The 25,101-nt window shown below is 44.8% G+C and overlaps 1 protein-coding gene across 3 annotated transcripts in view; it reads right to left on the minus strand.

Moving 5' to 3' along the window:
• Nucleotides 1–3,561: 3,561 nt before the first annotated feature.
• The window catches only part of LOC116982565 (meckelin-like), a 78,713-nt gene continuing 57,173 nt past the window's right edge, over nucleotides 3,562–25,101 (minus strand). For 2 of the 3 annotated variants that reach the window (XM_033035833.1, XM_033035834.1), the window contains exons 21-28: nucleotides 23,269–23,409; nucleotides 20,960–21,040; nucleotides 19,666–19,782; nucleotides 17,938–18,054; nucleotides 16,351–16,455; nucleotides 12,124–12,226; nucleotides 6,116–6,258; nucleotides 4,097–5,060 (exon numbers count right to left, since the gene is read on the minus strand). In XM_033035833.1, the coding sequence (XP_032891724.1) occupies nucleotides 4,980–5,060; nucleotides 6,116–6,258; nucleotides 12,124–12,226; nucleotides 16,351–16,455; nucleotides 17,938–18,054; nucleotides 19,666–19,782; nucleotides 20,960–21,040; nucleotides 23,269–23,409 (888 nt within the window). In that variant the 3' untranslated portion in view covers nucleotides 4,097–4,979. Of the gene's footprint in view, nucleotides 5,061–6,115; nucleotides 6,259–12,123; nucleotides 12,227–16,350; nucleotides 16,456–17,937; nucleotides 18,055–19,665; nucleotides 19,783–20,959; nucleotides 21,041–23,268; nucleotides 23,410–25,101 lie in introns of all 3 variants that reach the window. The other variant, XM_033035832.1, reaches the window with a different exon arrangement.

Here is a 25,101-nt window from a genome sequence, read left to right on the forward strand (position 1 = left end):
GAATGAGCACGTTTCATTAACGCTATGCACCAAAGTAACTCCCGCATTAGATAGCCATTCTTGTTAACCTTGTACGTAGGTGCAATCATGCACAGAACTATATCCCACCAACCCCACCTCTCAATCCTCTTCTCCATACCGCACACCCGAGTGTCACCACTGTCCTGCTACCTGATACCGCCATCAATTCCCAATCACACCTTTCACAGATCTTTAGCCACAAAGATCTTTAGCCACAGTGGGGAACTTTGGTGCCGCTGTGGGGATGTTTGTGTTGTGGACTACTGTGTTCTGTGTTTTTGTGCGTTTTTAAAAAATTATTTGTATGACTGTAAGGGAAATAGCATTTTGTTGTCTCTTAATTGAAGACAATGACAATAAATTGAATCAAATCAAAAATCAAATCAATCAAAAACCTTGTCCACCAGTTTCCTGAGGTCTGACACACAAGCCATCCTTCCAGGAACCAGTTCCTGCTGTCCTTCATTCAACCAATTTCCTAATGACCTTCCATTGAGTGGTAGGAGCCTAACACCTATTTCCCTGGGGTTCACATGATGACCATGTGAACCCCAGGATTCCTCTGGATTTCTCCCCCCCTTCCTCCCATCTCCTCACCCATATCTCCAGCCTTCTCCTGACCCTATTTGATGGCAGAGTATTTAAGGAGATCTTTTTAATTGGATCAGAATGAGTTAATTCCACATGGAACCATCCCTGAGAGAAATGTTCTCAACAGAAGGGACCATGATATCATTTGCAAACTATTTACTGGGAAATGTGTGATCTGTTTATATGTAATCAGTGTCATATGTTGGCAAAATTAATAGCAGGCATTATGATGTGTGGCTTGGTTCTCATGTAAAGCAATCCATTTGGCGCAAGGGTTTGTCAGTGTATTGTGTTGGATGCAGAGTTCAGTTTGTACATGATTTGAGAAACAATTATGTTCCATTAATGAACAAGTTGAGGTTTTAAGGGGACATTTTCCACACTGCATCAAAGAGGGATGATTTGCAGATTCCTGTCTATTACTGATCCAAGCAGTGATTGTTTGTACTAGAAAGAATAAACATGCTTCTCTTTAGAGACACCAAGGAACCTCAAATGCTGGAATTGTGAACAAAACACAAAGTGCTGGAGTAACTCAGCGGGCCAGGCAGCATCCGTGGAAGGAATGGATAGATGGACGTTTCGGGTTGGGACTAATTGTGGTAGGGGGTAGAAAGCTAGAAAGGTGAGGTGGGAGCGGGACAAAGCCTGGCAAGTGATAGATGGAAGATAGACGCAAAGTGCTGGAGTAACTCAGCAGGTCAGGCAGCATCTCTGGAGAAAAAGGATGGGTGATGTTTTGGACTGATTGTAGGATTTCCTTGTCATGTACACTCCTTCCTCTAGCTTCACTATTCACAACTCATCACTCCTTTTGTCTCACACTTTCTGTCTTTTCATCTCTGGCCTTTGTCCACCATCTCCCCCATCAATAGCCCTCCTCACCTGCAACAACCTGTTGTCCTGCCCCTCCTCTCTTCGACCTTTCACCCCCCCCCCACCCGCACACAGACAGTCTTAAGAAGAATCCTGACCCAAAACGTCACCTATCCATGTTCTCCAGAGATGCTGCCTGACCTGCTGAGTTACTCTAGCACTTTGTGTCTTTATTTGTAAACCAGCAACTTCAGTTCCTTGTACCCTACAAAGACAAGGACAAAGGACATTTATAGTCACATACACCATTTCTGGTGCAGTCAAATTTGAGTTGTCATTTGCAGCACACCAATAAAAGTAAGACACCACATTAAAGAAGAATTTAACATAAAACATAAAAACATCCCCCCACAAAGGTTCCCACTGTGAGGATAGTCAACAAAATCCAATCCACTCCTCTTGTTCACCCCGTGGTCGGGGCCTATTTGAGGCCTCCACAGTCGCCGCAATGGCGGCCCGATGTTTCAGGCCCTCTCGCCGGATGATGGAGCTCTGGCATCGGGAGAACACTCTTCAGCGGCTTGGAGTGTCTGGAACGGCCGCTTGCTGCCAGAAGTCCGAAGACCACAGACCGCGCTGGTTGGAGCTCCGACACTGGCGATCTCGGCGAGAGATCCCAGGTTCCGTGGTGTTTAATGCCAGCGCCGCCGCGGCTGGATGCTCCGCAACCACAGCTCCGCGATGTTGGAGTCGGCGGTCTCAGCACTCCGGCGCTTACCACACGGCGACCCGGGTAAGGCATCGCCCGCTCCGCGATGGTGCTTCAGCGCTGCGCCACCACCGAAGCTGAAGTTATGGCCGGTCCCGGCAGGAAACGCCGCTCCAGTCCCGTTGGTAGGCTGCGAGGAAGGGGCGAAGATGCGGCTCGGAGAAAAGCCGCATCTCCGATCAGGTAGGGACTGAGAAATACAGTTTCCCCTTTCCCCCCCACCCCCCACATAAAAAAGATTAGCCCTCCAAACGAAACTTTTTAACATACTAAAAGGACGGACAGCTGCAGGCTGGGCAGCCATACTCGACGGCGCACCCAAGCATGCCAAGTCAAGTGATCCTCAACTTCCTCATCCACAAACACAGTCTGTCCGTATGGGTGGAAATGTGTCATCCTCGATAACAATCAGCACAGGAGCACCTCAAGGCTGCGTGCTCAGCCCCCTGCTTTACTCACTCTATACTCATGACTGCGTAGCCGGACATAGTACAAACTCCATCATCAAGTTGACACCACTGTTGTGAGACGAATCACTGATGGTGACGAGTCAGAGTATAGAAGTGAGATCGACCGATTGACCAAATGGTGCCAGCACAATAACCTGGTTCTCAACACCAGCAAAACCAAGGAACTGATTGTGGACTTTGGAAGGGGTAGGATAGAGACCCACAATCCCATTTATATCAAATATTATATGGTGGAAAGGGTCAAGAACTTCAAATTCCTGGGCGTGCATATTTCCGAAGATTTTTCCTGGTTCCAGCAAACTGATGCAATTATAAAGAAAGCACATCAGCACCTCTACTTCCTGAGAAGATTACGGAGAGTCGGTATGTCAAAGAGGATTCTCTCGAACTTCTGCAGGTGCACAGTAGAGAGCATGCTGACTGGTTGCATCGTGGCTTGGTTCAGCAACTTGAGCGTCCAGGAGCGGAAAAGAATGCAGAAAGTTGTGACCACTGCCCAGTCCATCATCAGCTCTGACCCCCCCCCCGCCATCAGGTAGAAGGTACAGGAGCCTGAAATCTGGCACATCCAGGTTCATGAACAGCTTCTTCCCCACAGCCATCAGGCTATTAAACTCGCCATCAAACAAACTCTGAACTATAACAGCCTATTGCACTTTATCTGTTTATTTATGTGTATATATATATGGTCTATGCTATATATATGGTATATGATAAGGTATATTTGTATATATATGGTCTGTGCTATATAGACACACTGAACTGTTCTGTATTTTTGCTTACAATATTCTGTTGTGCTGCAGCAAGCAAGAATTCCATTGTCCTATCTGGGACACATGACAATAGACTCTCTTGACTATTGACTCTAGACTCTTGAACTGTGGGACAACATCGTTAAATCTAAAGCATTTATTTGAGTATAAATACAAAAGTGTAAAATCTGCTACGTATTTAAACAAACAACATTTAAAAACAAGTTTACAAAAGATGTTCAATAGTGAAATACTGTGATTCAAATCTAGTTATGGATCAATGTGATAGGACACATCCAACTATCAACACAGGAGTGGGAATACAAAATACAAAGCATTTTCAATAATGTTGTCACACATTACCTAAGGTTGGTGAGTGGCACAGCAGTACAGCTGGTGCCTCACAGCACTAGATACCTGGGTTCAAACCTGCTCTCTGGTGCCGTCTGTATATTCTGACTGGATTTCATTTTATGCTCTGGTTTCCCACCACATCTCAAAAATGTGATGATTGGTAGTTAACTGGCTACCATGCCGCAGTGGTAGAGTTGCTGCCTTACTGCGCCAGAGACTCGGGTTCGATCCTGGTTATGGGTGCGGTCTATATGGAATTTGTACGTTCTCCCCGTGACCTGTGTTGGTTTTCTTACACACCCCAAAGACGTCAAGATTAATTGGCTTCGGTAAAACTTTAAATGTGTGCAGGATAGTGCTAGTGTATCGGAATTGCTGGTTTGCGCGGACTCGGTGGGCCAAAGAGCCTGTTTCCGCGCTGTATCTCTAAACTAAACTAAGCTACTGAATGTTGCACCCAGTATGTAGGTGAGTGGATAGAATCCGAGGAAAATTGGTTGGAATGTGTGGAGAATAAAATGGGTGTTAATATCTGGAATTGCAAATGTATCGTGAAACTGTAGGGCATCTAACAGCCTAGCGTTGGTCATCAACAGGGGAGATTATTCAGAAACGTAATCAAATCTGCTTGTGGAGATGAGAAGCCTTCACCAGGAAATTGGTCTTTGAGAAGACCACCACCTATGGGCAGTAAAGACACAAAGTGCTAGAGTAACTCAGCGGTCAGGTAGCATCTCTGGAGAACATGGACAGGTGATGTTTCGGTGCTCTGAAGTAAGGTCACGACCTGAAACGTCATCTATCCATGTTCTCTAGAGATGCTGCCTGATCAGCCGAGTTACTCCAGCACTCTGTGTATTTTTTGATAAACTAGTACCCGCAGTTCCTCGCGTCTTCAATGAGCATGAAGCAAACTTGTAAATGCCGTCTTCAAAAGAAGCAGAACCAGATGGGAAACTCGAGTCTCCACTTCAGTCAGCAATCTGTCTGCTTTTAATTTCCCTTTTTTCTTAGCACCATCTTAACTGTGTCCGTGCTGTTTCCATCTGTGAAGTGCCAGGTTTTCTACTGTGGCTTCACCATCCACTGTCATCTGGTAATGAACATTGGATCTGATACATCCGTGTATAAAAGTCACACTTGTGTGGGTGCTGCAAGAACTGAAATCGACCCGTCCATACAGCAATCCTCGACAGAGGAGACGTTCTAGATGAGAAATCTTTCATCAACTAATGTCTTTGTGGCCAAATTTCTCCTTGAAATTGCCTCCCTTACTGTTTCCAGAATCTAATTTTACAAGAAAAAAAAAATTCATATTGGGTTAAATAGGATAATTAATATCAATTTAGTTTAGTTTAGCGCAGAAACAGATTCTTCGGCCTACCCACTCCAGACCGACCAGCGATCACTCCGTACACTAGCATTGTCCTACACACTAAAGACAATTTACAGAAGCTAATTAACCTACAAACCTGTACGTCTTTGGAGTGTTGGAGGAAACCGGAGCATCCGGAGAAACCCACGCGATCAGGGTCTCGAAGCCGGGTCTCTGGCGCTGTAAGGCAGGATCTCTACCGTGCCACTGTGCTGCCCTGACCCAATCAAACAAATACTATTTACAAAAAAATTGGATTTCTACAGCAGCTTTCATGTATCAAAGTACCTTACAGCCATGGAAGGTAGACAAAAGTGCTGGAGAAACTCAGCGGGTGAGGCAGCATCTATGGAGAGAAGGAGTAGGTGACATTTCAGGTGTAGTCACTGGTGTAACTGGCAGTTTGTGTCCAGCGTTCTTTCATAGTTATCAGAAGCCAAATGGCCTGATTGGTGAAGGCTCAGTGGGTCAAATGACCTGATTGGTATCGACACAATGGGTCAAATGGCCTTTTTCCATGCTGTTGACTCTGTAACGTTAAGGTCACGGACAATATAATCTCAACATTTAGGCCAGGGGTGAGTTCTGGAAGTATATTTTCAGACGGAGATTAAACAGGCTTCCAACTCGGTTGGAGTTAGCATCCTGATGCAGCGGTAGAGATGCTCCCTTACAGCGCCAGAGACCCCGGTTCGATCCTGACTATGGGTACTGTTTGCACGGAGTTTGCATGTTCTCCCCATGACAGCGTGGGTTCCTTGGGTTATCCGGTTTTCTCCCACGCTCCAAAGACGAACAAGTTTGTATATTAATTGGCTTCAGTAAAATTATCCCTAGTGTGTGGGGTGGAACAAGTGTATGGGGATCATCGGTCAGGGTGAACACAGTGGGCCGAACGGCCTGTTTTTGCTCTGTATCTCTAAACTAAATTAAACTAAACTTGTTATTCTTTCGGTAACCACTTTACCTTTTGTAAAAGGTAGGTGATGATTGCTGCCAGAACAAAGTCCTGTGTTCCCAGGTCTACTACGGAGAAGAGCAGAGCATCAAACAGCAGCAGCACCAACTCATGGCCGTAGTAAAGAACATTGCTAAAGAGCATCCGCTCATCTGAAAACAAAAACAGTACAAAATGGTTGAATCATAAACCTTCCGCATCATGCCTCTTCCCTGGAGCATTAGCAGCTGAGAAAACAGAATATGAAAGGCTGAATAAACAAAGGCTGACATGACTGTAAACTGGGTCAGACACAGACTCCAGCGCAGAACAGGGCAGAGTCCACAGACAGCTTAACCAGCTCACACACACACACGCATTGCATCCTCTGCCATAGGTTCCAGAGACAACTAGAGTCGGTCAATGTTTCTGACAGAAAGGCCTAACTATCAGGCAAATATATGCCCTCAAATATTAGGGTGGCCCAGTGGTAGAATTGCTGCCTTACAGTGCCAGAGACCTGGTTACGATCCTGACTACGGGTGCTGTCTGCATGGAGTTTGTATGTTCTCCCTGTGACCACATGGGCTTTCTCTGCGTGCTCTGGTTTCCTCCCAAATTCCAAGGACTGGCAGGTTTGTAGGCTATTGGCTTCGGTAAATTGCCCCAGAGTGTAGGATAGAACTAGTGCATAGTCAGCATGGACTCGGTGGACTGCATCTCTAAAGTGAACTATACTATATCAAATTATATCTAAGAATGAACTGCAGATGCTGATTTAGGCCGAAGATAGACACAAAAAGCTGGAGTAAGTCAGCGGGATGGGCAGCATCTCTGGAGAGAAGGAATGGGTGATGTTTCGGGTAGAGACCGGATTTTTTTCCCGAATTGGACTTGGGTTTTTATCCGTTTTTTTGCCTCCCCCAGGAGATCACGCGGTTCTTGGGGTGGAGAGGGGAGATAGCGGTATAAAGGGGAGGGTAGTGTCTTGTGTTCTGTGTCTTGTGTCTACTGTTTGTGGGTAAGGGTGTCTGTTTAGTGTTCAGCCATGAGTGAATGGCGGTGCGGGCTCGACGGACCTGGTGGTCTACTCTCGCACCTACTTTCTATGATTCTATGATTCTATGAGACCCTTCTTCAGCCTGGTTAGGGATAAGGGAAGCGAGATATATACTGTAGACGGTGTTGTGGAGAGATAAAGAACAATGAATAAAAGATATGCAAAAAAGTAACAATGATAAAGGAAACATGCAATTGTAGGGTGAAAATGAGAAGCCAGTGTGACTTGGGTGGGGGAGGAATAGAGAGTGAGGGAATGCCGGGGCTACCTGAAGTGAGGGAAATCAATATTCATACCACTGTAAGCTGCCCAAGCGAAATATGAGATGCTGTTCCTCCAATTTGTGTTTAGCCTCACTCTGATAATGGAGGAGACTGAGGACAGAAAGGTCTGTGTAGGAATGGGAAGGAGAATTAAAGTGTCCAGCAACCAGGAGACCAGGTTGGTTCACGGGGAGCAAACGTGGTCCGCGAAACGATCGCCCAGTCTGCGTTTGGTCTCGCCGATGTACAAGAGTCCACATCTTTTTGAACAACGGATACAGTAGATGAGGTTGGAGGAGGTGCAAGTGAACCTCTGCCTAACCTGAAAGGACTGTCGGGGTCCCTGGACAGTCGAGGGAGGAGGTATAGTGACAGGTGTTGCACGTTGTGCGATTGCAGGGGAAGGTATCTCGGGGAGGGGGTGGTTTGGGTTGGAAGGGATGAGTTAACCAGGGAGTTGCGGAGGGAACGGTAGTGGGTCAGGTAGCATCTGTGGTAGGAATGGATAGGGAACGTTTCGGGTCGGACAAGTTCTTCAACCCAACCCAAAATATCTCCGAATCATACCCTCCACAGATGCTGCCTGGTCTACTGAGTTACTCCAGCACTTTGTGTTTTGGTCAAAAGGTTGTTCAGTGTGAGATTTTAAACAGTGTTTTAAAGGAAGAGAGGTTCATGATAAAGAGTGGCAGGACACATGCTAGCTCTCCTATCTTGCCTGTAATTTGGTCTAAGCCCCTTAATTGGTCATCAGTGACCTCAAGAAAGTTCCCCACTACTTTCATGTATTGTTGCAGAGAGTCATTGAGTTGTACAAGACAGAAATGGGCCCTCCAGCCCTGCTTATCCATGCCAAACATTTTATCCAGCTACACAAATCCCATTTGCCCGCATGAGGACAATATTCTTCCATGCCTTCTCTATTTGTCGACCCATATACAAATTAATAACGGGTTTAGGTTTAGTTGTTAAAATTGTTACTTTTGCCGAGATACAGTGGAATGCTTTGTTTTGCATGTTATCCAATTAATTTGGACAATTCTTTACAATAAGTACAATCAAGCCAAACAAGTTCAATATGCAGAGCGGAAGGAAAGATACAGAGTGCCGAATATGGCTCTCAACATTGCAGTAACCGTTTCTGATTCCACCACCTCCTCTGCCACTCTGTTTCATATATCAACCATTCTCTGTGTAAAAAACACACCACACAGTTTCAGTTTAAAACTCCTTTCTCTTACTTTAAACCCATGCCCTCTTGTTTTCGATATCCCTACTCTAGGAAAACGATTTTGGCTCTCTACCCTGCTAATGCATCGTATATCCTTCTGCTAGGTTACTTCATGCGCCTTCACAACTGATGTGCATTCCTTGACTGAATGCTTATCTTTCCTGCAAAAACGATATTTTAGAAAATCTGATGGAAAACATGCAAGGCTTTTGGAAGGAGAAAATAAAAATTCATCAACTTCATAAAGCCGCCAGGATTTATGATTCAAGGATATTAAACACAGGCCACAGTTTACATCAGTTACAACTTCCATTTATTTCATTTGGACTCTATAAGGAAAGATTTAGAAGGATATAAGCCAGGTGCAGGCTAGTGGGACCAGCTTAGTTATTCAACTTGGGCAGCATGGATGAGTTGGACCGAACGGCCCGTTTCCATGCTGTTCGCTCTGGTGACACTATCATACATGGATATAAAAAGTTGCAAAACATCCAGGGAAAATTGTCAAACGGAAGTTAGCCCTGAGTTACATCTGTAACTTCTGAGCAGGTGGTTAAGACTTTCATCAAAGAGATAGATTGTGATGACAATTTTGAAGCAAAAGAGACATGGAGAGATGAGTGAAAAAGGGAGGGGAGGAGGGTAAGATGATGGAGGGATATGAAAAAGTGGAAGTGAATTTTAAAACCTAGGTACTGCCTAACCAGAACTCAATGTAAGCCAGCAAGACCACAGAGAAAGGTTGAATAAGACGGTGTGGGTAATGCCCCTGTCCCACTTAGGAAACCTGAACGGAAACCTCTGGAGACTTTGCGCCCCGCCCAAGGTTCCTGTGCAGTTCCCGGAGGTTTTTGTCAGTCTCCCTACCTGCTTCCACTACCTGCAACCTCCGGCAACCACCTGCAACCTCCGGGAATCGTACGGAAACCTTGAGTGGGGCGCAAAGTCTCCAGAGGTTTCCGTTCAGGTTTCCTAAGTGGGACAGGGGCATTAGGATACAGTTTCTAGATCTTTCCACTTCCATCCCACTCTAGTAAGAACTGGTGAAAGGCCATATCAAAAAATACATTTAATAATGATTAAAATTCAATTGTAAACCTATATCAAATTATGGTGAATATCTTGATGCAAGTTCAAAGAGGCTTCAGAAATTACTCTGAAAATTGAAAGAATGGAACACAGCTTTAAACTGGAGAAGCCTTAATTTGACATCCATGTTTCCCATTGAGTGGATTTACAAAGTTCCAACATTCATACATAGTCCTATCTATTCCAGTCCATTCCGGAAAAATGGATGTGAAATCAACTCAGCTCTTTATAAATTACATGTTAACATTTCACACCAGGAGAGAAAACTCGTCATGCTTGAGATAACTACATTCCAGTTTTGGCTGGGTCACTGTTGCAGGGAGAACATCCAATGGCCTTGGACCATAATAAACAACAACTACACGATGGAACTTTCTGAGCCAAATTCCAAATACTGCCTTGACCAAAGCCAACAAAAATATCACAGTGCGGCTGCATTCCCAGAGCAGAGTCTACACCTCAGTTTTGCTGTCTATTTGCAACTGAGAATGTCTGATGATGCAGTTTGGTTTGGAGATTTAGTTTAGTTTAGAGATACAGCATGGAAACAGGCCCTTTGGCCCGCCGTCCACGCTAAACATTGATCATGCTAGTTCTAAGTTCCTCATCCAATCCTGACATAATAGACAATAGACAATAGGTGCAGGAGTAGGCCATTTGGCCCTTCGAGCCAGCACCGCCATTCAATGTGATCACGGCTGATCATCCCCAAACAGTACCCCGTTCCTGCCTTCTACCCATATCCCCTGACTCCGCTATTTTTAAGAGCCCTATCTAGCTCTCTCTTGAAAGCATCCGGAGAACCTGCCTCCACCGTCCTCTGAGGCAGAGAATTCCACAGGCTCACCACTCTCTGTGAGAAAAAGTGTTTCCTCGTCTCCGTCCTAAATGGCTTACTCCTTATTCTTAAACTGTGGCCCCTGGTTCTGGACTCCCCCAACATCAGGAACATGTTTCCCGCCTCTAGCATGTCCAAACCCTTAACAATCTTATATGTTTCAATGAGATCCCCTCTCAACCTTCTAAACTCCAGAGTGTACAAGCCCAGCTGCTCCATTCTCTCAGCATATGACAGTCCCGCCATCCTGGGAATTAACCTTGTAAACCTACGCTGCACTCCCTCAAGAGCAAGAATGTCCTTCCTCAAATTAGGGGACCAAAACTGCACATAATACACAATACACACACAAGGGACAATTTACAGACGCCAATTAACCCGCAAACTCGCAAGTCTTTGAGAGGTGGGAGGAACCCAGAGCATCTGGAGGAAACCCACACAGTTACAGGGAGAACGTATGAACTCCACGCAGACAGCACCCAACATCAGGATTGCACCCAAGGTCGGGATCGACCTAGGTCTCTGGCCCTGTGAGGCAGCAACTCCATCAGCTGTGTCACTGTGCTGCCCAAAGCTGTAGTTTAGAGATGCAGCATGGAGTCCACACTGACCATCAATCACCCGTTCACACTTATTCTATGTTATTTTACTTTCTCATCTACTCCCTACACACCAGGGTAATTTTACAGAGGCCACTTAACCTACAAACCCCCATGTCTTTGGGATGTAGGAGGAAACCCACGCGGTCACAGGGAGAATGAGCAAACTACACATAGACAGCATCCGAGGTCGGGATCAGTCCTGGGTCTCTGGCACTGTGAGAAGGAAACGCTACCAGCTGCGCACCTGCGTTGCCCTGCAACACATAGTGTCATAGTCATACAGCTTGGAAACAGGTCTTTCGGCCCAACTAGTCCATGCCAACCAACATGCCCCGTCTACACAAGTCCTACCTGCCTGCATTTGGCCCATATCCCTCTAAACCTATCCTATCCATGTACCTGTCCAAATATTTTTTAAACGTTGTGATAGTACCTGACTCAGCTACTTCTTCTGGGAGCTCGTTTCATATACCTACCACCCTTTGTGTAAAAAAGTTGCCCCTCGGGTTCCTATTAAATCTTTCCTACATCACCTTCAACCCATACCCTCTGGTCCTTGATTCACCTACTCTGGGTAAAAGACCCTGTGCATTTATACACCTCTATAAGATCACCCCTCATCCCCTGTGCTCCAAGGAATACAGTCCCTGCCTGCTCAACCTCTCCCTGTAGCTCAGGCCCTCGAGTCCTGGCAACATCCTCATCAATGTCCTCTTCACCCTTTCCAGGTGCAGGTTAAAAGGATGACGAAGGTAAAGATTAAAAAGATGAGGAACCAACGGAGGAGAATGCAAAGCTTGGTTTAGTTCAAATGATGATGAAGGATGAGACAAAGAACTAAAGTACATTAGGGGGGGTTGGATAAACAACACAGAGTGCAGGATATGTCCGACTGATGTAAAGACCAGCCCATGTGGCACGGACTGCAAAATATTGGCAAACCCGCTGCTCTTACCATTATAGAAGAAGCTCCTGTCATCTGATCGCTGAAACTCAAAGTCCAAGATTCGCTCCAGGAAAAGCTTTTCCCTCACAACGTAGTCCATGTCTTTGTAAGCCTGTGTGGAGAACAGTGCGTAATGTGGTATAGGAAGGGGACAAATGGCAGAGAAACAGTTAATGTTAGGTGGTAAAGGGATAGAGGGTCAGCCATGCAGTGGCGATAATACCTTTAGTTCAGTTTAGTTTAGCTTTAGCAATACAGCGTGAAAACAGGCCCTTCGGCCCACCGAGTCTGCGCCGACCATCAATCTCCCCATACACTAGTTTTATCCTAGACACTGGGGACAATTTACAGAGGCCTTCAAACCTGCACGGCTCTAGAGTGTGGAAGAAAACCGGAGTATCCAGAGAAAACCACACAGTCACAGGGAGAATGTACAAACTACACACAGACAGCACCCATAGTCAGGATCGAACCCAGGATTCTGGTGCTGTAAGGAGGCAGCTCTATGGATGTGCCACTGTGCCACCCTTAATTATTTTAATTTATGAATCTTTTTTTAGAATTATTTTTTGAGATTTTTAGAGATACAGCATTGAAATAGGCCCTTCGGCTTACTGAGTCCGCACCAACAATCGATCACCCGTACACTAGTTCTATGTTATCCCACTTTCTCACTCTCTACACACTTGGGGTAATTTACAGAGGGCCAATTAACCTACAAACCTGAACATCTTTGGGATTTGGGAGGGAGCCAGAACGCCCGGAGAAACCCCACATGGTCACAGGGAGAATATGCAAACTGCACACAGACTGTGCGGAGGCACAGTGGTGCAGCGGTAAAGTTACTGCTTTACAGCACCAGAGACCCAGGTTCGATCCTGACTACGGGTGCTGTCGGTATGGAGTTTGTACGTTCTCCCTGTGATCGCATGAATATTTTCCAGGTGCTCTGTTTTCCTCCAGCACTCCAAAGACAAGCGAGTTTGTACGCTAATTGGCTTCTGTAAATTATGCCTAGTGCCTATAACGAACATATGGGTGATCGCTGGTTGGCGCAGATTTGGTGGGCTGATGGCCCTGTATTTCTAAACTAAACTATAGATAGACACAAAATGCTGGAGCAATTCAGCGGAACAGGCAGCATCTCTGGAGAGAAGGAATGGATGACGTTTTGGGTCGAGACCCTTCTTCAGACTGAGAGGCTTCTTCCGTCTGAAGAAGGGTCTCGACCCGAAACGTCACCCATTCCTTTTCTCCAGAGATGCTGCCTTTCCTGCTGAGTTACTCCAGCATTTTGTATCTACCCTCAGTTTAAACCAGCATCTGCAGTTCCTTCCTAAACTAAACTATAAACAGCTCTCGATCTGTCACATCACATGGATGAAAAAACAAGTGGATCAAGGTAGCACTCAATAAAATCAACACTCTAAATACATTTGGGAACAATGCACAGAGTTCTGTACATATTTAGAGGGCCAACAAGTACTTTCATGGTGGGTGATGAGTGTGAGGTGAGTGCAAGCACATTTTGTGAATCTGCTTGATCATTTAGTTTGAGTTTTTTTAGTTTAAAGATATGGCACAGAGATAGGCCCATCAGCCCAAGGATTGCTGGTCGGTGCAGACTGGATGGGCCGAAGGGCCTGCTCCACGCTGTGTCTTTAAAACTAAAACCAAAGGCAGCACCGGAGGTCAGGGTGGAACCAGACTATCTGGCGCTGTGTGGCAGCTGCTTTATCAGCTGCACTACAGTGCCTCCCTATTTTGCATGAATAGTCAGGACAGCACATAGTCCTGGTCCCCAATCTCTGGTAAGTGGGATTAAGAAAACAGAAAATGTGCTTTGTCACCATTATTAATAGCAGATATCACCTAGCAGAAATCACAACGGGATAAAGTATGTTCTGAGGGAAGGCGGGGGATGATAGCAGCGCCTTCATCCATGGCTCATCAATAACTTCAAACCACTGTGAGCAGGATGCAGCAAAGTCGAGGAGTTCAGAAAAAGAAATAACTTAAAACTGACAGTGGACAATGGACACAGAAACAGGCATGTGTGTTTTAGTGACTTAATGTTGGAGTGTAATGTACTTGCATGCGCACACATGGTGTTTGTGTGTGTACACATGTTGAGCAAGTTCTGTGTGTGAGCATAAGCCTGTCAGCGTGCATGTGTGTAAATCTCTCGTCTGCACTGCTTCTTTCCTAAACAAATCCAATGATCCTGGTAGTTAAAAACAAGCTTCTATTTTTATTGTCAAAGTTCAACTGCAAATTACATCAGGGTCATGGATGCTGTCATGCAGAATATTAAAAACACATTTCTCATCAATCATCTGACCACCGGTCACTCCTCTCACAGTATTTCTCTCTCCAACAGCTTATTGTGGACAAAGACAGGCTGTGAGTGAAAGTGCCAAAGTGGAGCAAAGCCAGTTTCACTGAGCTGAGATAAGGTTGAGCAACAGCAGACTGGGAACAGCTACTTGAAGGCAAATCAGTGCCAGTGCAGTGCGAGAAGTTAAGTTTAGTTTAGTTTAGAGATACAGCGCGGAAACAGGCCCGTAGGCCCACCGCGGTCCGCGCCGACCATCGATCCCCGCACATTAACACTATCCTACACCCACTAGGGACAATGTTTACATTTACCAAGCCAATTAACCTACAAACCTGTATGTGAAACCGAAGATCTCAGAGAAAACCTGCGCAGGTCACGGGGAGAACGTACAAACTCTGTACAGACAGCATCTGTAGTCGGGATCGAACCTAGGTCTCCAGCGCTGTAAGCAGCAACTCTACCGCTGCGCCACCGCGACCGGTGAAATAAAAGAGTGAAGATTCCAAATAAAAGGTATCCATCACAAGAAAATATCCGCGTCCAAATCTGAAGCCCAGCGATGTTGAGGAACACAGAGGGGAGGATAAGACAAACAAAGGATACAGAGAGCTCAATACCACAAATAAGTCAACTGAAGTGTGGAAAGTATAGGGACAAAAGTATAAGGAATTTGGGAAGGCGAAGAGAGTGCAAGAGAAAGTACTAGCTGGTAAAATCAAAGAAGTAATTTAAAGTTATTTAAAGCGTGGTTTAGAATCACAGCATGGAAACAGGCCCTTCGGCCCATCCAAGTCCTTGCAACCAACGATCATCCTGTATTTTCCCATCCAGATAGGATTTTATTCCACGGAGTGGAGGAGGCTGAAGGGTGATGCACAGAGACTTTTTCCCAGAACTAGAAGGCAGTGGTTTAAGGTGGGTTTCCTCTGGGTGCTCCGGTTTCCTCCCACATCCCAAAGATGTACAGGTTGATTGGACTGTGTTAACCAGAATAAGCAAGAACGAGTCTCCAGTCACTCCCTCTTCTCCTCTCTCCCATCAGGCAAGAAGTACAGAAATGTGAAAACACACACCTCCAGATTCTTCCCAGTTGTTATCAGGCAACTGAACCATCCCGTCAACAACTAGAGTGGTCCTGAGCTTGTATCTACCTCATTGAAGACCCTCGGACTATCTCCAATCAGACTTTACCTTGCATTAAACATTATTCCCTTTTTCCTGTATCTGTACACAGTGGATAGCTTGATTGTAATCATGTATAGTCTTTCAGCTGACTAGTTAGCACGCAACAAAGGCTTTTCACTGTACTTTGGTACACGTGACAATAAAGTAAACTCAACTTAATTACCCTTGATGTGTAGGGAGTGGATGAGAAAATGGGATAACATAGAACTAGTGTGAGTGGGTGATCGATGGCCGACGTGGGCTCAATGGGCTGAAGAGCCTGCTTCTGTGCTGTGTTTCTAAACACTTCAAAAATATTTTTTTCTCAGTGACATTTGACATCCAATGCAGTGACCCATTTCAGCAGGGAAAGTATATTTAGTGCTGGTCTTGGAGGTCTGAGCATGGGATTCATTTTGGTACACTCAGGGGAAGACTGGGAAGTTTTAAAATTTGATACTCGGGAGTTTGTTACAGTTGGGATGGTTGACAATGGGCCAAATTACAATTTGATTGCCTCTCATCGTAACAAGCACTGGATTTCCTCGGTGAATGTTGAAGTGTGTGAACACACAATTTTCCACTTGGTGCCCTGAGGATGAGTTTCTGCCTGAGATTGACCCCATTCATTGTTCGTATTTTACTTCAAAGGATCATTTTTAACACTGGCAACCACCACAAAAACACCATACAGCAACAACTTGCAGTTAACAAAATGGAAAGTGTCAACTCACGTGTTCAAGGAAGGATGAAAGGAACTTGTTCATCGTGAAGTATGCCTTTAAGTTCTGCTGCATAGTGGGTGAATCTACATGTCCACCATGATTCCTTCTTGCCACCTTTAAAGGTAAATATGAATAGAGTGGCCGAAGGGCTCAGTTCGAAGGTCACATGAAATATGTTTGGGGAGTCTATAGCGTAAGCTGCCCACCTCCCACCTACCTCATTGGAGACCTTTGAACTATCTTGAATCAGACTTCAATACCTTGCAGTACACATTATCCTTTACCTGCGCACTGTGGCTGACTTAATGTGATCATGTATAGTCATAGAGTCTTACAGCATGGAAACAGGCCCTTCAGCCCATCCCTGCCCACTCCGGGCAACATGTCCCATCTACACTAGTCCCACCTGACTGTGTTTGGCCTATATCCCTCTAAGCCTGTCTTTTATTTGACTGGATAGCACACAAACAAATGCTTTTCACTGTAGCTTGACAATAATAAACTGAACCAAACTAAAAACTGTTGAACGCACAAATAAAAAACACTTGCCCACAAATTTAGCCCAGCCAATAACATTAAGCTTGATATATAATCACTTCTGCACATTGTACTTTGCATATAAATTCACCTTGAACTTCCTAAGACAGAGTACAAAGTGGTAACACAACAATGAAATACATTAAAGGACACAAAGTGCTTGAGTAAGTCAGCAGGTCAGGCAGCATCTCTGGAGAACATGGATAGGTGATGCTTTGGGTCGGGACCCTTTTTTAGATTGATTGGGGGGGGGGGGGGAGGAGCTGGGAGAGAGGTGGGCCAAAGCATTGGAATACATTGTGTGTTTGCATCAGGGATGATGTTCCATTCTATATTCCTGTTGGATGGAATTCTAATCTCAGTAATCATAGTATTCCAAACCCTTACCTTTGCACAGCACAAATTTCTCTTCATCTCTTCCTTCACCTCCATGCAGCCTTTCAATTCCTCTCTCCTCTGCCACGCTTCCCTTTAGCCCTCATTATCACCACACTAAACTGTACAAACTCATCATGCTGCCATTGCAGGAACAATTTATTGCATTGGCACACCTCATCTTGACTGGGAAGGTTGCAAGAAGCAACAATATATCCTGCTTAGATTGTGCCTCCAACAACCCAGTAGTCTGAAGATGGGTCCCGACCCGAAATGTCACCTGTGCATTCCCTCCACAGATGCTGCCCGATCCACTGATCCACTGAGACCCTCCAGCACTTTGTGTTTAGCTCAAGATTCCAGCATCAGCAGTTTCTAATGCCTTCGTTCATCAGGCACGGACCGGGTGTAGATCAGAGAGGTTTGGATGAAGGTGTGGGATTGAAGGCGTATTTCAATGGAGGAGAGCAAGGGGGAAAGTGGAAGTGATTCAGGAGGAAATTCCAACACTCATGGTGCAGGCAGCTGAAAGAATGGCTGATAATACACAGCAATAGGCACAAAACACTAGGCCCAAAATATAAACAACTTCCTCAACAGGGGCAAAGGCAATTAAAAAAGAACTCTTACTCTAGGTTAATAGAAAATAACCTAATAGTTTATTAGAAAAGAAAAAACAAGTACCTCGGTCAGTGGTGATAGTATCCTGTCATATTGTTGTCTAACCTTGTTCGAAAGAAGCACCTCAAACGTTTGTACCTCCATGTTGGGCTCAAGACCTCGCATTGCACAAAGATTATCCTGTTGAAAAAAATTAAATTTTGCAAAATACTGTCAGGAAATTAACTCACAGCCCCCATCCCAAACCCATCTGGTTCCCACCTGCTGCTCGCCCGACCTTCCCAACATCATTCACTTTATCTCTTTTCCTCCTTGTGCTTGCTCAATAGCAACTCCTACTTGTGTACATATTTTTAGTTTAGTTTAGTTTAGAGATCAGTCTGGAAACAGGCCCTTCGGTCAACCGAGTCCGCAACGACCAGCGATCCACGCACATTAACACGACCCTACACACACTAGGGACATTCTTTTAAATATTTATATATTTATACCAAGCCAATTAACCTACAATCCAGTATGTCTTTGGAGGGTGGGAAGAAACCGAAGATCTCTGAGAAAACCCATGGAAGTCACAGGGCGAATGCACAAACTCCGTACACCCGTAGTCAGGATCGAACCCGGGACTCTGGGGCTGTAAGGCAGCAGCTCTACCACTGTGCCACTTTGCTGCCCTATTCCTGTTCCAGTTCCTGGGGCTACCAGTTTTTTTTGTACAGCAAGCAGAACAATCTCTGACTGAAAGGAGCAAATACCCAGAATATAGCAGGTCCAATTTTTGACACTTGAATGCACAAAGAGATTGTCTCTGCACAATTATCTTTACAACTGGCAGCAGAGCGGCACAGCTAGCATAGTTGCTGCCTCACAGTGCCCGAGATCAGGGTTCAATCCTGACTTTGGGTGCCGTCTGTGGGGAATTTGCTCATTCTCCCTGGATTTCCTCCGGGCTCTCCTCTTCCCCACCCACATCCCAAGGAAGTGTGTTTGTTGGTAAATTGGTTTCTGTGAATTACTTCGGGATGATTGGTCTACTAAATATGAGTCTTTGTCCTGTTACTGTGATCCTAAGGTACTTCCCTCTTAATCTGAAGGCAGTGGGTGCAAGGTTGAGTGGTAAATGGGATAGTCCAAAATAAACACCGTGGTTCAGTTGTTATTGATTAAAGGATACAGCATTGGAACAGGCTCTTCGGCCCGCCGAGTCCATGCCCACCATCGATCACCCATTCACACTAGGTCTATGTTATCCCACTGTCACATTCACTCCCGACACACTAGGGGCAATTTTGTAGAAGGCAATTAACCTGCAAACCCACACATCTGTGGGATTGTGGGAGGAAACCTGAGGAGTCCCACACGATCACGAGGAGAACATGCAAACCACACAGACAACGCCCGAGGTCAGGATCAAACCCTGGTCTCTGACTCAGTGAGGCAACAGCTCTAGCACCTGTGCCACCCCTTAGTTCTTTGTTCTTTCATTGCTTTCTTTCGTTGGTTTAGGTTTATTATTGTCACATGTACCGAGGTACAGTGAAAAGGCTTTATTGTGCATGCTACCCAAACAGATCAGATATACCATACTTAGATACAAAACCAGTTCCTCAAGTACATTAGATAGAGCAAAGGGGAAGATACAGAGAGCAAAATATAATTCTGAACTTTGTAGCGCATCAGTTCCATAGAAAAAATCCAATGTCCTCAAATGGTAGAATGGTTCTTGGGTGGGTGCAAATTCTACTTGCTTTTAAGTTACATCGACCCCAAAAGATGATTGTATCAGCCTATTACCTCTTCTTTCTTGAGGTTAAGATACATTGTCTCCATTCCAATATCAGCATGTCCATGCACCGATCGGCCATGGATGTAGAAACCGTAACACCTGTGCAGTAAGATGAAGACTGACACCTGTAGGTAATATACAAATAAATAAATGCTTTAAAGACGGAACATCAAAGGAAAAAAAGTGTTTGTATTTCTCTACCAGCTCCCAAAGCCTTTCTCCATCACGTCTCAGCTCATGCGACTTCGTTTGTGTGCTTGCAAATAACCCGAGTGTAAGGGGCTTATTTAGTAATACACAACACCCTGAAGAATCAAGAGGTTTTATTGTCACATGTACCAACAATGGAACAGTGCAATTCTTACTTGCAGCAGCATAATAAACTTGTAAACACATAGACAGCATATAAGGAAAGAAAATTCAAAAAATTAATAATCCCAATAGCAGTGCAAAACCCAAAGCCAAACTTGTTAGTGGCAATTCAGGATAGTCCATTGTTCATAATCGAGGTTAGTGTTCTGTAGTGTTCAAGAACTTCATGGTTGTTGGGAAGTTGCTACTTTGGAATCTGGTGACCAGGGTTTTAAGACTCCTGTACCTTCTTCCCAATGGGAGGAGTCAACCATCAGGCAATTAAAAACTACAACCGCCAAATTGGCTCAGAACTATATTGACTTTAGTTTAGTTTTAGGTCCCGGGGAGAACATACAGACAGCACCGCTAGTCAGAATCGAACCTGGGTCTCTGGCGTAAGGCAGCAACTCTCCCGCTGCTCCAACGTGCCGCCACTTGGGGGCAGACCTTGGGTATGCAAGCAAAGAATTTCACTGTGCCTTGTCACATGTGACAATAAAGTATTCCATTCCATAATTTTTGACTTTGCAGTATTATATATATATATATATATATATATATATATATATATATATATATATACATATATACACAATAATAACAATATATATACTGAACCTTTTTGGGCTTTTTATTATGGGTTTTACAGAGTACTACACTTACATATCTGTTGTGTGACTGCAAGTAAGAATTTCATTGTTCCTTTTCATATGTCAATAAAATTCTCTTGACTTGAAATGAGAGCGTGGCCAAGGTGGTTCAGACTTGATGGATCTTTGATGATGCTGGCTGCCATTTTGAGGCAGCACTTCCATGCTGTGCTTCAGATACCAAGGACACTCCCAGCAAAGGGTCTGTATCACCCAGTGACTGGACGGGCTCCTCTTTGGTGTTGTAACTGGGCTGTGTGCAGGATAACTGCAGAGAAACAACGTACTGGATACTCACATTGCTCAAGGAGCACAAATCGACAAACTGCTTTATCTTGTCCTCAACAAATCGTTCGCAGATCCCGACGAAGAAGAACGTCTATAAGTAGTCAGAACGTTTTTGGTTACCACTGACAAAGTTCCCTTAGATCTGAATAGATACAGCATTCTCATTTAAAAAATATCTACTTTAGACTTTAGAGATACATTGGAAATGACAATGGGTAGACTGATGGGACAAGGCTGATAAATCCCCAGGGCCTGATGGTCTGCATTAGAAAGTGGCTCTAGAAATCGTGGATGCATTGGTGATAATTTTCCAATTTTCTATACTCAGGATCAGTTCCTGTGGATTGGAGGGTAGCTAATGTTATCCCACTTTTTAAGAAAGGCGATAAAGAGAAAACAGGGAATTATAGACCAGTTAGCCTGACATCGGTGGTGGGGAAGATGTTTGAGTCAATTATAAAAGATGAAATAGCCGCACATTTGGATAGCAGTAACAGGATCGGTCCGAGTCAGCATGGATTTACGAAGGGGAATTCATGCTTGACTAATCTTCTGGAATTTTTTGAGGATGTGACTAGGAAAATAGACAAGGGAGAGTCAGTGGATGTTATGTACCTGGACTTTCAGAAAGCATTTGATATGTTCCCACATAGGAGATTAGTGGGCAAAATTAGGGCACATGGTATTGAGGGTAGAGTGCCGACATGGATAGAAAATTGGTTGGCAGACAGGAAACAAAGAGTAGGGATTAACTTTCAGAATGGCAGGCAGTGACTCTTGGGGTACCACAAGGCTTGGTGCTGGGACCGCAGCTATTTACAATATACATCGATGATTTGGATGAAGGGATTCAAAGTAACATTAGCAAATTTGCAGATGACACAAAGCTGGGTGGCAGTGTGAACTGTGAGGAGGATGCTATGAGAATGCAGGGTGACTTAGACAGGTTGGGGGATGGGCTGATGCATGGCAGATGATGTTTAATGTGGATAAATGTGAGGTTATCCAATTTAGTAGCAAAAAAAGGAAGGCAGATTATTATCTAAATGGCGTCGTTGGGAAAAGGGGAAGTACAATGGGATCTGGGGGTCCTTGTTCATCAGTCTATGAAAGTAAGCATGCAGGTACAGCAGGCAGTGAAGAAAGCGAATGGCATGTTGGCCTTTATAACAAGATGAGTATAGGAGCAAAGAGGTTCTTCTGCAGTTGTACAGAGCCCTAGTGAGACCACACCTGGAGTAATGTGTGCAGTTTTGGTCCCCTAATTTGAGGAAGGACATTCTTGCTATTGAGGGAGTGCAGCGTAGGTTTGCAAGGTTAATTCCTGGGATGGCGGGACTGTCATATGCTGAGAGAATGGAATGGCTGGGCTTGTACACTGGAGTTTAGAAGGAAGAGATCTTGTTGAAACATATAAGATTGTTAAGGGTTTGGTCACGCGAGAGGCAGGAAACATGTTACCGGTGTTGGGGGAGTCCAGAACCAGGGCCACAGATTAAGAATAAGGGGTAAGCCGTTTAGAATGGAGGCGAGGAAACACTTTTTCTCACAGAGTTGTGAGTGTGGAATTCTATGCCTCAGAGGGCAGTGGAGGTCAGTTCTCTGGATACTTTCAAGAGAGAGCTAGATAGGGCTCTTAAAGATAGCGGAGTCAGGGATATGGGGAGAAGGCAGGAACGGGGTACCGATTGGGGATGATCAGCCATGAAAGGCTGAATGGCCTACTCCTGCACCTATTGTCTATTGTCTATTGAAACAGGCCTTTCGGCCCACTGAGCATGCCAACCACCGATCACCCCATACACTAGTGCTATCCTACACAATAGGGATAACTGACAATATTTATCTGAGCCAATTAACCTTCAAACCAGCATGTCTTTGGTACGTGGGAGGAAACCGGAGCACCCGGAGAAAACCCACACGGTCACAGGGTGAATGTACAAACTCCATACAGACTGCACCGGTAGTTAGGATCGAACTTAGATCGCTGCCGCTGTGAGGCTGCAACTCTACTGCGGCGCCACTGTGCCGCACTATATCAGTGGAGGGAGGTGTTCCTTCTGCTCGTCCTGTAGAAGTCAAATTTGGCCATTGCTATGTGTGCCACTTTCTACGTTTCTTAACATATTTGCACCCTCACATATTGGCTTTGAATGAAAATTTGCTCTATGGCCTCCACCACAATGTAAACAGTGAAGCCATTGTGGTAGAACTAGCAGCCAAATTGATCAGTGGATTAGTTTCCCAGTCTAACAGATGTGCGATCCCTTTACCAGTATCACGTCATCAGTATGTCACCGAGAAATCAGTTTAACTTACCTGAGCCAAGCCCACAGCCAGCCACATTGATATGGATATCCCGTATCGGAGTATTGGGCTCCAAGGCGCCAGATTAACATCAGATCCAGGGTACAGATTCAAATTCAGGTCTCTTCTCGCAATGTTCTTTATGCCAATAACCTGAAATTTAAAAAAATCTGCATATAGTGACAATGCTACAGGTTCTCAGAGAAGAGCGATGGAGTAATTAACCCTGTCAATCGTTCATGATGACACTGCTCTAAGTTAGCATTTATACTTTAGACTTTAGAGACACAACGCGGAAATAGGCCTTTAAGCCCACCGAGTCCTTCATGCCCTTCGGACATGGACAGTTCTGGAGACAAAACATTCTTTGGATGGTCAAATGTTGAGCATAATCTAGTTGAGAATCAATACATTTTTAGAAACTAAAGGGATGAAGGGATATGGGAACCAGGCAAGAAAGTGGAAGAGACACAGCAATAGACATGATATTGGATGATGAACCATGATCAAGAGCACTGTGGCCTAATTCTACATCTATTTCTTATACTCTGTGCCACACATTCATAGAACAATGTAGTTCACTGTAGCAATGCTTTGAAAAAGCAATTCAATAAGTCCCACTAACTAGCCCTTTCTTCAAAGCCTTGGAAATTGTTGAGTGTTTATTCTTTGAGAGTTACTGACTCCGCCTTCACCATCCCTATAAGCAGAGCATTGCCATGCTTAACAACCCGCTGCATTAAAAAATAATCTCCTCATCTCCCTCCCAGACCTTCTGCCAATTATTTGAACAACTGTAATCCACATTTTTCAGGCGATATTTATTTATACAGTTAAGCACGGATTTGATTCTCTCCTTTCAGGGTTTCCTTAAAGCGGCGATTCTGTGGAGTCCACTGCTTCCTTCAGTGGCAACTTAGCTCTGAGCAAAAATGCATACACTTATAGAAATCAGAGCATTGGATCAATTCAGTTGTTCCTCAGAAAAGTTTAATCATTTCAAAAAGTTTTAAATCTTCCTTCAGTATTTTAGCAATCACAATGAGGGTGCAGCAATGATGCAGCTCAAAGGGCCACTGTCTCATAGTGCAGGATACTCAGATTCAATCCCAACCTCGGGTGCTGACTGTGCGGAGTTTGCATTCTCTGCCTGTGACCATGTGGGTTTCTTCCAGGTGCCCTGGTTTCCTCCCACATCCAAAAGGCATGCATGTTGGTAGGTTTGTTGGCCACTGTGAATTATTCCTTGTGTGTAGGTGAGCGGTAGAATCTGGGGTGGGAACTGATAATAATTTAGGGAGTGTAAAATGGGATGAGCGCAGGATTGGTGTAAAATTGTGCTTGATGGTCAGTTCGAGTTGGCGGAAGGGCCTGTTTTCATGCTGCATTTCTCTATGACACTGATTTTAAGAAGAGTTTTCAAATATCCTTGTGTATTGCACATGGGACGAGCTTAGATGGAGCACCTGTGAGGAGGATGCTAGGAGACTGCAAGGTGACTTGGATAGGCTGGGTGAGTGGGCAAATGTTTGGCAGATGCAATATAATGTGGATAAATGTGAGGTTATCCACTTTGGTGGCAAAAACAGGAAAGCAGACTATTATCTAAATGGTGGCCGACTAGGAAAAGGGGAGATGCAGCGAGACCTGGGTGTCATGGTACACCAGTCATTGAAAGTAGGCATGCAGGTGCAGCAGGCAGTGAAGAAAGCGAATGGTATGTTAGGTTTCATAGCAAAAGGATTTGAGTATAGGAGCAGGGAGGTCCTACTGCAGTTGTACAGGGTCTTGGTGAGACCACACCTGGAGTATTGCGTACAGTTTTGGTCTCCAAATCTGAGGAAG

The sequence above is a fragment of the Amblyraja radiata genome, chromosome 17 (assembly GCF_010909765.2).
Source record: "Amblyraja radiata isolate CabotCenter1 chromosome 17, sAmbRad1.1.pri, whole genome shotgun sequence".
Lineage (NCBI taxonomy): Eukaryota > Metazoa > Chordata > Chondrichthyes > Rajiformes > Rajidae > Amblyraja > Amblyraja radiata.